Here is a 12,844-nt window from a genome sequence, read left to right as displayed (position 1 = left end):
ACATTTTTGCAATAACTCTGAGACAAAAGAGAGGAGGACTGGGGGCCGGGCGGTGGCGCTGGAGGTAAGGTGCCTGCCTTGCCTGCGCTAGCCTAGGACGGACCGCGGTTCGATCCCCCGGCGTCCCATATGGTCCCCTAAGAAGCCAGGAGCAACTTCTGAGCGCATAGCCAGGAGTAACCCCTGAGCGTCACAGGGTGTGGCCCAAAAACCAAAAAAAAAAAAAAAAAAAAAAGAGAGGAGGACTGGAAGGTCCAGCTCACAGCATAAAGCTCACCAGAGTGATGAGTGCAGTTAGAGAAATAACTACATTGAGAACTATCATAACAATGTGAATGTTGAGGGAAGTAGAAAGTCTGTCTACAGTAGAGGCGGGAATGGGGTGGGGAGGAGGGAGATTCGGGACATTGGTGATGGGAATGTTGCACTGGTGAACGGGGGTGTTCTTTAATGACTGAAACTCATTTATAATCATATTTGTAATCAAGGTGTTTAAATAAAGATATTAATAAAAAAAATCAACCAATCCAAGCTATAATTCATTAAACCTAAAGAACATAACCAATTTTAATTTTCACCTACATTTTTGTATCTTCATTAATTTCTATTTTCAACCTAAATTTCCAACACAAAGTTTGTTTCGACAACAATCGATTTCCCAGAAGCTTTTCCTCAAAACAAAACAATTATTTCCAGGTTAAAGTTTTCACATTGTTTTTCTCAAAATTAAATGATATATTAACAGTAGAAAATTACTAATGAACCATTTCTAAATATTATTAAATTTTAAGCCTATAGATTTATTTTTCCATTTTCACTTTTCATTTTTTAACAGTATTAAGTTACACATTTTAGTAAAACAAAAAATTGTCAACACTGAAAGATTTTCTTTTTAAATGTTACATATAGAAAACACTCTTTAATAGCTCTAGATTTTTCTGCAGTCAATTGGCTGTATCTAGATAAATCAGTAATGCAGTAATATGAAAATTTTAGTGATTTTAAAAAACTAACAGTTTTAAAACACGGAATTAAAATGATAGTTAACCATAAACCTAGTCACCAGACCTGTGACCTCTGTAGGTAAAATACCAAAATAATTTCTAATAAAACAACTTACAGTATTTCAAAGTTGCAAGGAAATGTTTCCTACCTTGCCTACTTCTCTTTCTAAGTCGACATATTCCCGGCTAGGTGTTTGTCGCTGTTCTCCCTGCCAGCTGGCCGGAAAAAACTGGAGAGACAGATTGGTTCCTGTGGCCACAAAAGCCTTTTAGAAAAATCAATACAAACAGGATCAGGAGCAGAACATAACATAAATTATGCAGGCAGTCATTTATTTTTACATCAGTTTCTGTCTTAAGCCAAGTAGCACTGAGAATACTTAAAAGTTAAAAAAAAAAAACATGCACTCATCATTTTTCTTTAGTATTAAGTTACAAACATCTGATTCCATTTTGAGGACATTTGCCATTGGCTGCTTAAATATAAAATCAGACATGGAATCAATACTTTCTTTCAGGTCATTTTTTGCTGACGTTAGTATTGCGCATTGCTAATGTCTAACCATAAGCCGCTTTGTCTAAATTTACTTATATACCTAAAAACAAACCCAAAAAACCTCCTATTCTTAAATGTGAAAAATCACCAAAGATCTAAACATCTTTGTTTTTTAAGTACACCACAATTTAAAGCTGTGTAAATGAGACATTTTTGTTTTTTCATTATTTCCTTTGCACAAGAAAACTATGTTCTAAAGCCAATGTTAAAAAGACACTTTGGGGCCCGGAGAGATAGCACAGTGGTGTTTGCCTTGCAATCAGCTGATCCAGGACCTAAGGTGGTTGTTTCGAATCCCAGTGTCCCATATGGTCCCCCGTGACTGCCAAGAGCTATTTCTGAGCAGACAGCCAGGAGTAACCCTTGAGCACTGCCGGGTGTGCCCAAAAACAAAAAAAAAATTAAAAAAAATAATAAAAAAAAATAAAAAGATACTTTGGGGGCTGGAGTCATAGTACAGGGGAAAGGGCATTTGTCTCCAATGCAGCTGACCAGGTTCAAACCCCAGCCTCCCACATAGACCTTGGAGCCTACCAGGAGTGATTTCCTGAGCACAGAGCAGAGTTAGTCCTTAAGCACCTGCAGGTATGGCGGAGGGGGGGGGGGGGGAAGAGCGCTAGAGAAGTAGTATAGGAGTTAGTCACCAGAGCACTATTTAGTGTGACCTAAAACCAAAAATGCAATTGGGGAGTTAGTTACAGGAGTTACGGAGACTACCATGTATGCAGCCCTGACACCACATGGTTCAGGAGAGCAATCTCTGAGCAATGCAGAGGCTGGAGTAGCCTATGAGCAGTGCAGAGTGTGGCTCAAACCCCTGCCCCTCAAAAATGAAAAAAGGTGGGCCAGAGAGATAGCACAGTGGTAGGACAATTGCCTTGTACACAGATACAAGATGGACGGACAGTGATTCGAATCCTGGCATCCCATATGTTCACTGTGCCTGCTAGGAGCGATTTCTGAGCTCAGAGCCAGGAGTAACCCTGAGCACTGGTGGATGTGACCCAAAAACCAAAAAAATAAAATAAAAATAAAAATAAAATTAAATTAAAAAGATGTGCTTAACTCAGGTTCTATCACAGCCCCACATGTGATTCCCCAAGCCCAAAGAGAGTGATCCTGAGCACTGCTTGGCATGGCCATATTCCTATGCCCCCAATAAGAATCTCACAGGAGGCCTAAAGTTCAATTCCTGTACCACAGGCACTGCCAGCCCCCCAAAACACTAAAGTGGCCCTAGCACTGCCCAGTAGTATCAGTCACTGAACCATCAGGCCCACATAACTGGTCCCTAGTAGTACCTCTCTGCAAAACCAAAACCACAATCTTTTTTTTTTTTTGGGGGGGGGTGGTCTTAGATACTGTATGTGGTACCTGAACTGTTAGGTGAGCCAAAGAAAACATAAATTCTATTTCTACGGCCCCAAGTAATTTTTAAAACATGAATTTTAATTCCCCAATAAAATTATTTTTAATCCAAAAATAGAAAGATAAAAGATGTGTTGGGCTGGTGCTAAAATTTATAAAAAATGTATTTTATAATTTATGAAACATGAAAATATAGCTACGACAGCCAAAAAAAAAATCTTACATATAGACAACTATACATCAATCAGTGTAGAACTTTAGTGATTTTGACCAGAAATTTTCCAACTTTTATGCACAGATTTCAGTTTTTTGTTTGGTTGGTTTGTTTTTGGGTCACACCTAGCTAAGCTCAGGGGATTACTACTAAGTAGGCTTGGGGAACCATATGGGATGCCAGGAATCAAACCCACATCAGGGGGGCATGGCAAATGCCCTACCAGCTGTACTACCATGCCAGCTCCTAAAGATTTAATTTTATGGTTTGGTTTTTTTTTTTTTTGGGGGGGTCACACCCGGCAGCGCACAGGGGTTACTCCTGGCAGGCTCAGGGGACCATATGGGATGCTAGGATGCTAACCAACGTCCTTCTGCATGCAAGGCAAACACCCTACCTCCATGTTATCTCTCTAGTCCCTAAAGATTTACTTTTTAAACTTAAAAAATTTAACTCTTTAGGGGCCGCAGAGCTGCCAACCTGGGACGGACCCAGGTTTGTTCCCCAGCATCCATACGGTCGCCCAATTCTGCAAGAAGCAATTTCTGAGCAGAGTCAGGAATAAACCCTGTGCGCCACTGAGTGTGGCCCCAAAACCAACAAATAAAAATTTAACTCCTTAAAAAAATAAGTTTTATAACTCAGAATTTTCCCAACTCATAAATTTAATTCCAAAATATTTTTGTTGTTAAATTAATTCTAGAAATGCAGTCAAGAAAGCTATTTTATCACTTTTGTGTCAAAGTGAGGGATGCTGGTGAGATAATGGACATAAAATGATGAAGCAGGAAATCTCTTTTGAGGTTGGCTTTCAGAGAGGAGGTGAGGTAATAAAATCTGCAGATTGTCTTTACTTAGCACAGAGCTGATTTGGGGTTCAATGTTACTACTTGTTGCTACTTGAATATGGAAAACTGAATTGCTTGCTTGCAGGCTCTACCCTAAGAATTTCATTATTTGAGATTTTAAAACTTGGCTCTCTTATCCAGCTCAAAATCATTTTTATTTATGTAAATAGTGTTTACTTGCTATTTTAAGAAATTAACGAATATTAAAAATTGAAGTACAGAGTTTTAAGAAAATGCCTCAGTAATAAAATATATTACTTTACTTCCTCAAGTCTGCTTTTCATTTCAACTCTGGGCTCATTTCGCTACATTTGATTGTTTTTTTAAGCTTAGTATATATAGGAAAAAGTAATTTTTAAAGATTATAGTGTTTGTTCAGTTTCTTCATATAATATATATTCACAAGAAATGGTATCCCAGATTAGGGAAATCTCAAAGGCAAGATTTAGCAATACTAAGTTGATAATTGTACCTATAATGCCAATATCAGAAATAGAAAGTATAATTTTTATCTTGAAAAACTGTCCTGGGCCTGAAGACATAGCACAGCAATGTTTGCCTTGCAAGCAGCCGATCCAGGATCAAAGGTGGTTGGTCCGAATCCGAATCCCGGTGTCCCATATGGTCCCCCTGTGCCTGCCAGGAGCTATTTCTGAGCAGACAGCCAGGAGTAACTCCCGAGCAACGCCGGGTGTGGCCCAAAAACCAAAAAAAAAAAAAAAAAAAAAAAGAAAAGAAAAACTGTCCTAAGTATAAGAATTAAAAACTATACTAAATCAGGGTTGCTCATTGATAGTTGAATCAGCCAATCACTAAACAAATTACCCAAAATTTGAACACCTTGCTTTTATATGAAGATTCTATACCTGGAAACAAATTCTGTCATCCTTTCTTTTTTTTTTGATAGAAATTGAACCTTGGGGCCGGCAAGGTGGCACTAGAGGTAAGGTGTCTGCCTTGCAAGCGCTAGCCAAGGAAAGACCGCAGTTCGATCCCCCTCCCCCCCAAGCCAGGGGCAATTTCGGAAGGCTTAGCCAGGAGTAATCCCTGAGCATCAAACGGGTGTGGCCCGAAAAACCAATAAAAAAAAAAAAAGGAATTGAACCTTTTCTTTTGGTGGGGGTTGGGGTCACATCCAGCAGCACTCAAGGGTTACTCCTGGTTCTGCACTCAGAAATCGTCCCTGGCAGGCTCAGGGGACCATATGGGATGCCAGAAATTGACCCACTGTCTCCTGTGTTGGCCGCGTGCAAGGCAAATGCCCCACCACTGTGCTATCTCTCTGACCCCCAATTGAACTTTTTCTATCCAAATTTTTTTCTATTAAAGAAATGTTCTTTTGTTAATAGTTAACTCCAGTTCTGCTAAAGTAGTTTTTTAGAAAATGTTTTCTAATCTAGTTTTAGAAAAATGGAAAGTGCCTTCATAGCCTGTTCTTGAAGCCCTTACATGGTTATCTTGATTGCTCGCTCAGACTGCATGATCTTTCTAGTTTGTGTTCTCTCTTGGATAGGTACTTCCTCTCCACATTCCCCTGCTCCCACTCCATGCATCTTTCTTTTTTTTCTTTTTTTTTTTTTTTTTTGGTTTTTGGGCCACACCCTGTGACGCTCAGGGGTTACTCCTGGCTATGCGCTCAAAGTTGCTCCTGGCTTCTTGGGGGACCATATGGGACGCCGGGGGATCGAACTGCGGTCTGTCCTAGGCTAGCGCAGGCAAGGCAGGCACCTTACCTCCAGCGCCACCGCCCGGCCCCGCATCTTTCTAAGTTTTAATAAAACCTATCTTGTTTCAACAAAGACTTAAAAAAGTAAAGCACTTTTACATCACATGCTACTGTATGGTCTCTCAGAGGAGAAGTGACCCCATTTATTTTTATTTATGGGAGGGGAGCTCTCCAGCAGTGCTGGAATGGTGCTGGGCCTCAGCAATACTTGGTCCAACAGTGAGGGCTTGTTGATTATGTGCCTGACCTGGCAGTGCTGGGGCAACTGCAGTGGTTCTAGGGTCTTGCATTGCCTGTGGTGCAGGGGACTGAATGAACTTGGGCAAGGCAAGTTATTTTTTTTTGGTTTGTTTGTTTTGTGTCACACCCGGCAGTGCTCAGGGGTTACTCCTGGCTCTACGCTCAGAAATCGCTCCTGACAGGCTCAGGGGACAATATGGGATGCCAGGATTCGACCCACAGTCCTTCTGCATACAAGGCAAATGCCCTGCCTCCATGCTATCTCTCTGGGCCCCGCAAGGCATTTTAAACTATCTTTAGTGCTTCCAGGTGCATGTCTTTCTTTTTTCTTTTTTGAGGGGCAGGGATTTGAGCCACACTCAGCAATGCTCCTGGGGCTGAGCTCAGAAGCTCCCCTCAGGAGTGCTTGTGGAACCATGTGGTGCCAGGTCAGCTGAATTTAAGACAGTCTCCTTAAACGCCTGTAATTCTAATTCCCTAAGTGCATTTTTTGGTTTTGGGCCACATCTGACAGTGCTCAGGAACAACCAGATAAAATCTCAGAATTTGTATCACTGTGGCAGCCACACACAAACCAAGTGCCCTGATTCCTTTGCTCTCTCTCTCTCTGGCCTTTCAAGTGCCCCTTTGTTGTTGTTATTACGGGGGAGAGGGCTTAACTCCAGACAGGACTAAAGGGGCCATATGGTATGATAGGTAAGCCTCATGCAAGGATAGCACCCTATCAACTGAACTATCTCTCTGGCCTCAAATGTACGTTTCTATAGCTAAGAGATGAGCATCATACCATTTATTCTGTTTCACATTTAAATATAAAATAATTCATTTTGGGGGCCGGAAAGATAGCATGGAGGTAAGGGCGTCTGCCTTATATCCAGAAGGACGGTGATTCGAATCCTGGCATCCCATATGGTCCCACGTGCCTGCCAGGGGCGATTTCTGAGTACAGAGCCAGGAGTAACCCGAGCGCTGCCGGATGTGAACCAAAAACCAAAAAAAAAAAAAAAACAAAAACATTTTTTACTTCAATGATTTTACAATTCAGAATAAAAGAGTAAGGGATTGTAACTTTGAGAACTTCAAAGTATGTATACTTTCACAGTTCAAGTCAAATAGAGACAAAAAGAATAAATTCTACACACACTTTTCACCAGTCAAACAAGTGAAAGCTAGTCTGTATAAATGTCATAAGATGGGGCCGGGCGGTGGCGCTAAAGGTAAGGTGCCTGCCTTACCTGCGCTAGCCTAGGACGAACCGCGGTTCGATCCCCCGGTGTCCCATATGGTCCCCCAAGCCAGGACCGACTTCTGAGCGCATAGCCAGGAGTAACCCCTGAGCGTCACCGGGTGTGGCCCAAAAACCAAAAAAAAAAAAAAAAAAAAAATGTCATAAGATAGTTGGGAACATTAAATTAAGAAACTCTAACTTCAAATAATTAGGCACTTATGATGCAAAAAAGTACAGTGTAAAATGTGCATGGTTCAAGAGTATTAAAGAGTATACAGAATTGATGGGTCTTCCTGTGTAGGATCCCATAATTTAAATAAATTAAAGGAAAGCAGAGTGAAATGTAAAAAAAAAAAATTTGGGGGGGGGTGTCACCCCTGGTGGCGCTCAGGGGGTTTACTCCTAGCTCTGCGCTCAGAAATCACTCCTGGCAGGCATGGGGGACTATATGGAATACTGGGATTCAAACCAACATTGGTCCTGGGTTGGCCGTTTGCACGGCAAACACCCTACCGCTATGCTATCTCTCCAACCCCTGAAATGTAAAATTTACATTATTCAACAAATTAAGATGTGTGTTGACGTAAATATAGAATTCTTTAAACTACCTTTAGCTTTTTGGGGGGACGTTGGGCAAAACCCCACAATGCTCAGGGTTACTCCTGGCTTTTCACTGAGGAATCACTCCTGTCAGGAGATCTTGGTGTTGGGAATTCAAATCTAGGCGAGCACATAAAAGGCAAATGCCTTACCCACTAACCTTCTTTAATTTTCTTTTTTTGGGGGAGGGGGCACACCCAGCAGCACTCAGGGGCTACTTCTGGCTCTGCACTCAGAAATCGTTCTGGCAGGCTCAGGGGATGCCGGTGATTGAGCCTAGGTTCTTCCGGGGCTGGCTGCGTGCAACGCAAATGCCCTACTTCTGTGCTATCACTCCAGCCCCACTTCTTTAACTTTTAATACTTGTGAGAAATTAGAAACTCAATAAAATGTATAGGATCAGACAGCTGAATTGGAGGGAATGGCTGAATGTTAACTTCTTTCTGTAAAGATATTTATGACAAATACAAGCAACATATAACACTACTGTCACATTATAGTGATGTAATACAGCAATCCAAATATACATGGAGGACTGGAGAGATAGTACAGGGGTTAAGCCACTTCCTTGATATGGATAACTGTTTTGATCCCTGACACTATATGGTGCCCAATGCATTGCCAGGAGTGATTCTAAGCACTGTCAGGTGTGACCCACAAACAAACACCCAACAAACACACTGTGGGTAAATTATTTTCCAATATTAAGTGCAATAAAATCTTATATGACTACCTAGTTGTTCCACTAAGTTTTCAAGAAAATCTCAAATTAAAAAAACGTTTAATACTTTGTATGTCTGTCTTTGGGGGCCATACCCTACTGTACTCTAGGGCTACTCCAAGTTTCCCCAGTCCTGTGGAACATCTTTTTTGAGGAGGGGTTTACTTCTGGCTCTGTTCAGGAGCTGCTCAAGAATCACTCCTGGTGGTGTTTGGGGAGCTGTATGTTAAGGGGCTCAAGCCCAGGTCAGCTTCGTGCAAAGCAAGCCTTAACCAAAAGCATCTGTCTATATATTTGAAACATGGATATATTACAAGTATTGGGGCCAGAGAGATAATACAGCAGGTAGGACATCTGCCTTGCATGATGCCAATTCAGATTTGAACTCCGGCATCCCATATGGTCCCTGAGTTCTATGTACAGAGCCAGGAATAACCCGAGTATCACTGGTTGTATCCCAAAGGCCAAAATAAATAAGTAAATTAAAAAAATATTCTCCCACTCTATAAGGGTGTGGGAGAAATACAGATTCCAAGGCCTTCCTATTATTATTCATTTGGGGGGGGCTGCACCAGGTTGCGCTGAGTGGGCCTATCCCCAGCTAGGGACCAGTGGGAACATGAAGGTATTTACTAGGGAAACACGAGAGGCTACGAAAACTGAGCAGGCCTCCAGCATCCAAAGCAGGTATGCCATTCCTTGCAGCCATCTTCCTGGTCCTTTTACCAATTGTCAACTCCAATGCAAATTGCACCTTTACATCAAGTCTCTCTGTAAATGCAATGGCCCGATCTACTGGTCAGAAAACTAGATTCCACTATATAATACAATGCTTCAACTTAAAAAATTACCTATCTCTTGATTTTTTTCCCACCCAAATTCTGCCTCATTAGCACCTTTAATTGCACAAAACATTGGGTAAAAGGGCTGGAGAGATAGCATAGAGGTAAAGTATTTGCCCTGCATGCAGAAGGATGGTGGTTTGAATCCTGGCATCTCATATGGTCCCCCAAGCCTGCCAGGAGGGATTTCTGAGCGTAGAGCCAGGAGTAACCGTTGAGCGCTGTTGGTTGTGAACCAAAAACAAACAAAAAATATTAGGGAAAAGGAGAAATGGGACACCTGAGGATTTATTTCCCCCCAAAATAAGATTTGGTGGGAGATGAAGCATCTAATCTATGAACTAAAAACACAAGCCCTATAAGAATAACTATATTTGGGGCCAGAGAGATAGTATAGGAGTAGGGCGTTTGCCTTGCAAGCGGCGGACTCAGGACTAACAGTGGTTCGAATCCCAGCACCCCATATGGTCCCCTGTGCCAGCCAGGAGCGATTTCTGAGCACAGAGCCAGGAGTAACTCCTGAGCGCTGTTGGGTGTGACCCAAAAACCAAAACAAACAAACAAAAAAAACTTATGTTTTCGAAAATCCATACATTTCTTGAAGAATTGCAGCCCTAAACAAGGTTTATTCCTTGGGTTTGAAAATCAGATTCCAACAGTTCATTCTCATGAGGCTTAACTGTTCCTTGGCGATACTGGAGCGTGAAGCCGCTTCCCAGACAAGACCTTCCCAGACAAGACCGTTTGACCTAAACCTGGGACGTCTAAGAAACAGAACGATGGCTCTGAAACCCAAACCCTGAATGCTGCGGAACCTATTTTTCGCTCAGGGTGTGTGTGTGTGTGGGGGGCATGCTTCCTTCCAGCGAAGGCATCCCCCCGCACCCCATTAAGTCCACGCCTTTCACTCGGGGCGCATCCACCTTCCTTTCCTTGGTTGCTCGGGGCTGCGATCGACCCAGTCTTGGAAAAAGGACTGTGCAGGCAGGCAGGCAGAGATCAGCTCCCGCGCGAAGGGGGTGGGGGGGCCCCCCTGGACCGTTCCCGAGGCCCGCCCGGCTCTGGTTTCGCCTGTTTTGAATCCCCAGTAGGAAGTGAGACGGGCGGCCGCTCAAGTTCCGGGAGCCTCGGCGGGCCCGGCCGTCGCCGTCAGCGTCGCCGTCTCCACTAAATGCAGCCTAAGCAGCAGCTGCTCCATTAGCAGCAGCAGCAGCAGCGCGGGTGCATGCATGCATGCATGCATGCATGCATGCAACAAGTGATCCGCGCGCGCGTGCTCCGGGCCCCTCCTTTTCTGCACCCCGACTTACGATTTCCGAGCGGCCGTCGCGACAGGCGTTCTGGAAGCGCGTCTGGCGCTCCTCGTGGGGCCGGTCCCTGAAGCCCGTGTACTTAATCTGCGAGAGGCAGAGAGACACAGGGGGAAGAGAGAGAGAGGCGGCCCGCAATCAGGAGCCCAATAAATCCGATAAGAGCCGCGGGCGGGCGGGCAGAGCAAGCGGGCGGGCCAGATTGTGTCTGTGTGTCCGTGTGTGTCGGGCCGGCCCGCGCCAACTTTTCCCCGCCTCGGCCCACTCGGGCCCCCCCACGCCCCCCCACGGCCTCCGGGCGCCGCCCCGGCTCCCCTCCCCGGCCCCCCCCGCACCTCGCACTCGCGGCTCAGCTTCCTGAAGAACTCCTCGTTCTCGAACTTGCTGCGCTGGTCCGGCACGACGCGCGGCATCTTCCCGCCCTCAGGCCCGGCCGGGCTCGGCGCTGGACGCGACACGCGAGCGGCCCGCCGATCGCCCGCCCACCCGCGGCGCCCCCGGCTGACTTCCCTTTGTTTCGGGCGCCCGCGAGCTCGACGCGCAGCCCGCCCGAGCCCAGCCCAGCCCAGCCCACGGCGCCGCCTCGGCCGTTTGCTTCGCAGCCCGCGCGGACCCGACACTCGCCGCCCCCGGCCGCCGCCGCCGCCGCCGCCGCCGCCACTTCCTCTCCCCGCCCACCTCGCACGGACACGCCCACACAGCCATAGGCCACGCCCCTCCCCGCGCACGCACACACCCCCTCCCGATTCCGCCAAACACAACGCGCCATTCACAAGTCCGCCGCCCGCCCGCGCCGCGCATGCGCCGCCGTCGCCTCGCCTCTCCTCGCTTCGCCCGCTTCCCCCTCGCTCGCTCGCTCACTCACTCTCTCGGCTCGTCTTCCCTACTTGAGCCGACCAACCGACCGACCCGGCCTGGGCAGTTCTGCCGCAGCCTGGGAGGCAGGAAATAAATGGCCTGCGAGGTTCTTTTTTTTTTTTTTTTTTTTTTCAACCCTGGAAATTTGGGGCTCCCCAAGCACGCGAGGAAATAAAGTCATTGGGGGGACTTTCCTGGTTACAAATGGACTTTGGGGAGGGTTGGAGACTGTGCACCCAAAAAGATAGATGACTTGGGGAAGAAACCGAAGAATATAGGAAGGGTTGAGGGAGGAATGGGGGGATTGACGGTGGGATGGTTGCACTGGTGAATAGCGGTATTCTGTTTAGGACTGAAATTTAACTACAACCATGTCTGTGATCATGGTCTTAAATAAAGATTTATAGCAAAACAAAACAAAAAAGAATTTAACTGATACTGAGTGTTGGGGGAAAGGTTGGAATCACTGGAGTTCAAAAGCCTTGATATTGGCATCTACAGACACACACACACACACACACACACACACACACACACACACACAGGTCTCAATCATTGGATTCCAAAACCCTTGGCATTGGCATCTACACACACTACACACACACACACACACACACACACACACACACACACACACACACACACAGTCTAAAACCCTTGACATTGGCATCTCCACACACCCCCCACACACACCACCACCACCACCACCACCATCCCCAGCTTGCTGGCTGAGCCCTTAGACAGGCGGAAATTACTAAGCCACAATTTGCTTGTTTCTAAAGTGTGGACGCTCAGAAATCTGCCCCGTTAGTTTAAGTCTTTTTATAGATCTAACATAACGAGCATCTCTGGACTAACTCAAACTCTTTCCCCTCACTTGTCTTTCAATTGTCAGTAATAGAAACTCAGTTCAAACAAACGTAAGGCTAAAAAAGCATCCCTTTCCTAGGGAGACTCTTAAGCATCTCCATATCTTACTGAGAATCTCACAGGTTCTCATGATAAATGACACTCAGGTCCTGGAAGAAGATAGATGTAACTGGGGCCACAGCGTTGTAAATTGAACGGCATCCCATATGGCCTGGACTGAGCTTGCCAGGAGTGGCTTCTGTGCTCAGTAAGAAGAGCTCCTAAACAAAACATAAATCCTCCACACTACTCTACCCTGCACCCCAGACAAAAACCCAAAAGATAAAAGAAACTATTTCTTCATCCCCAAGATAAAAAAAAAAAAAACAAAAAAAAAAACCAACTCCTGGGAAGGACTTTGACCCAGAGTTTGGGATGACAGCACCTTGCCAGATCACAGTGTCCAGGCAGGCATAAAAA

General features: G+C 45.1%; 1 protein-coding gene across 2 annotated transcripts in view; it reads right to left on the bottom strand.

The window, feature by feature from the left end:
- CBFB (core-binding factor subunit beta) overlaps positions 1-11,109 on the bottom strand; it is a 53,610-nt gene extending 42,501 nt beyond the window's left edge. For both annotated transcript variants that reach the window (XM_049786464.1, XM_049786465.1), the window contains exons 1-3: positions 10,993-11,109; positions 10,658-10,744; positions 1,154-1,270 (exon numbers count right to left, since the gene is read on the bottom strand). In XM_049786464.1, coding sequence (XP_049642421.1) covers positions 1,154-1,270; positions 10,658-10,744; positions 10,993-11,070 — 282 coding nt within the window. In that variant the 5' untranslated portion in view covers positions 11,071-11,109. The remainder of the gene's footprint in view (positions 1-1,153; positions 1,271-10,657; positions 10,745-10,992) is intronic.
- Positions 11,110-12,844: the final 1,735 nt, after the last annotated feature.

Source organism: Suncus etruscus, chromosome 14 (genome assembly GCF_024139225.1).
Source record: "Suncus etruscus isolate mSunEtr1 chromosome 14, mSunEtr1.pri.cur, whole genome shotgun sequence".
Lineage (NCBI taxonomy): Eukaryota > Metazoa > Chordata > Mammalia > Eulipotyphla > Soricidae > Suncus > Suncus etruscus.
Note: the sequence above shows the minus strand (reverse complement) of the source record. Positions and strands in the feature narration are given on the sequence as shown.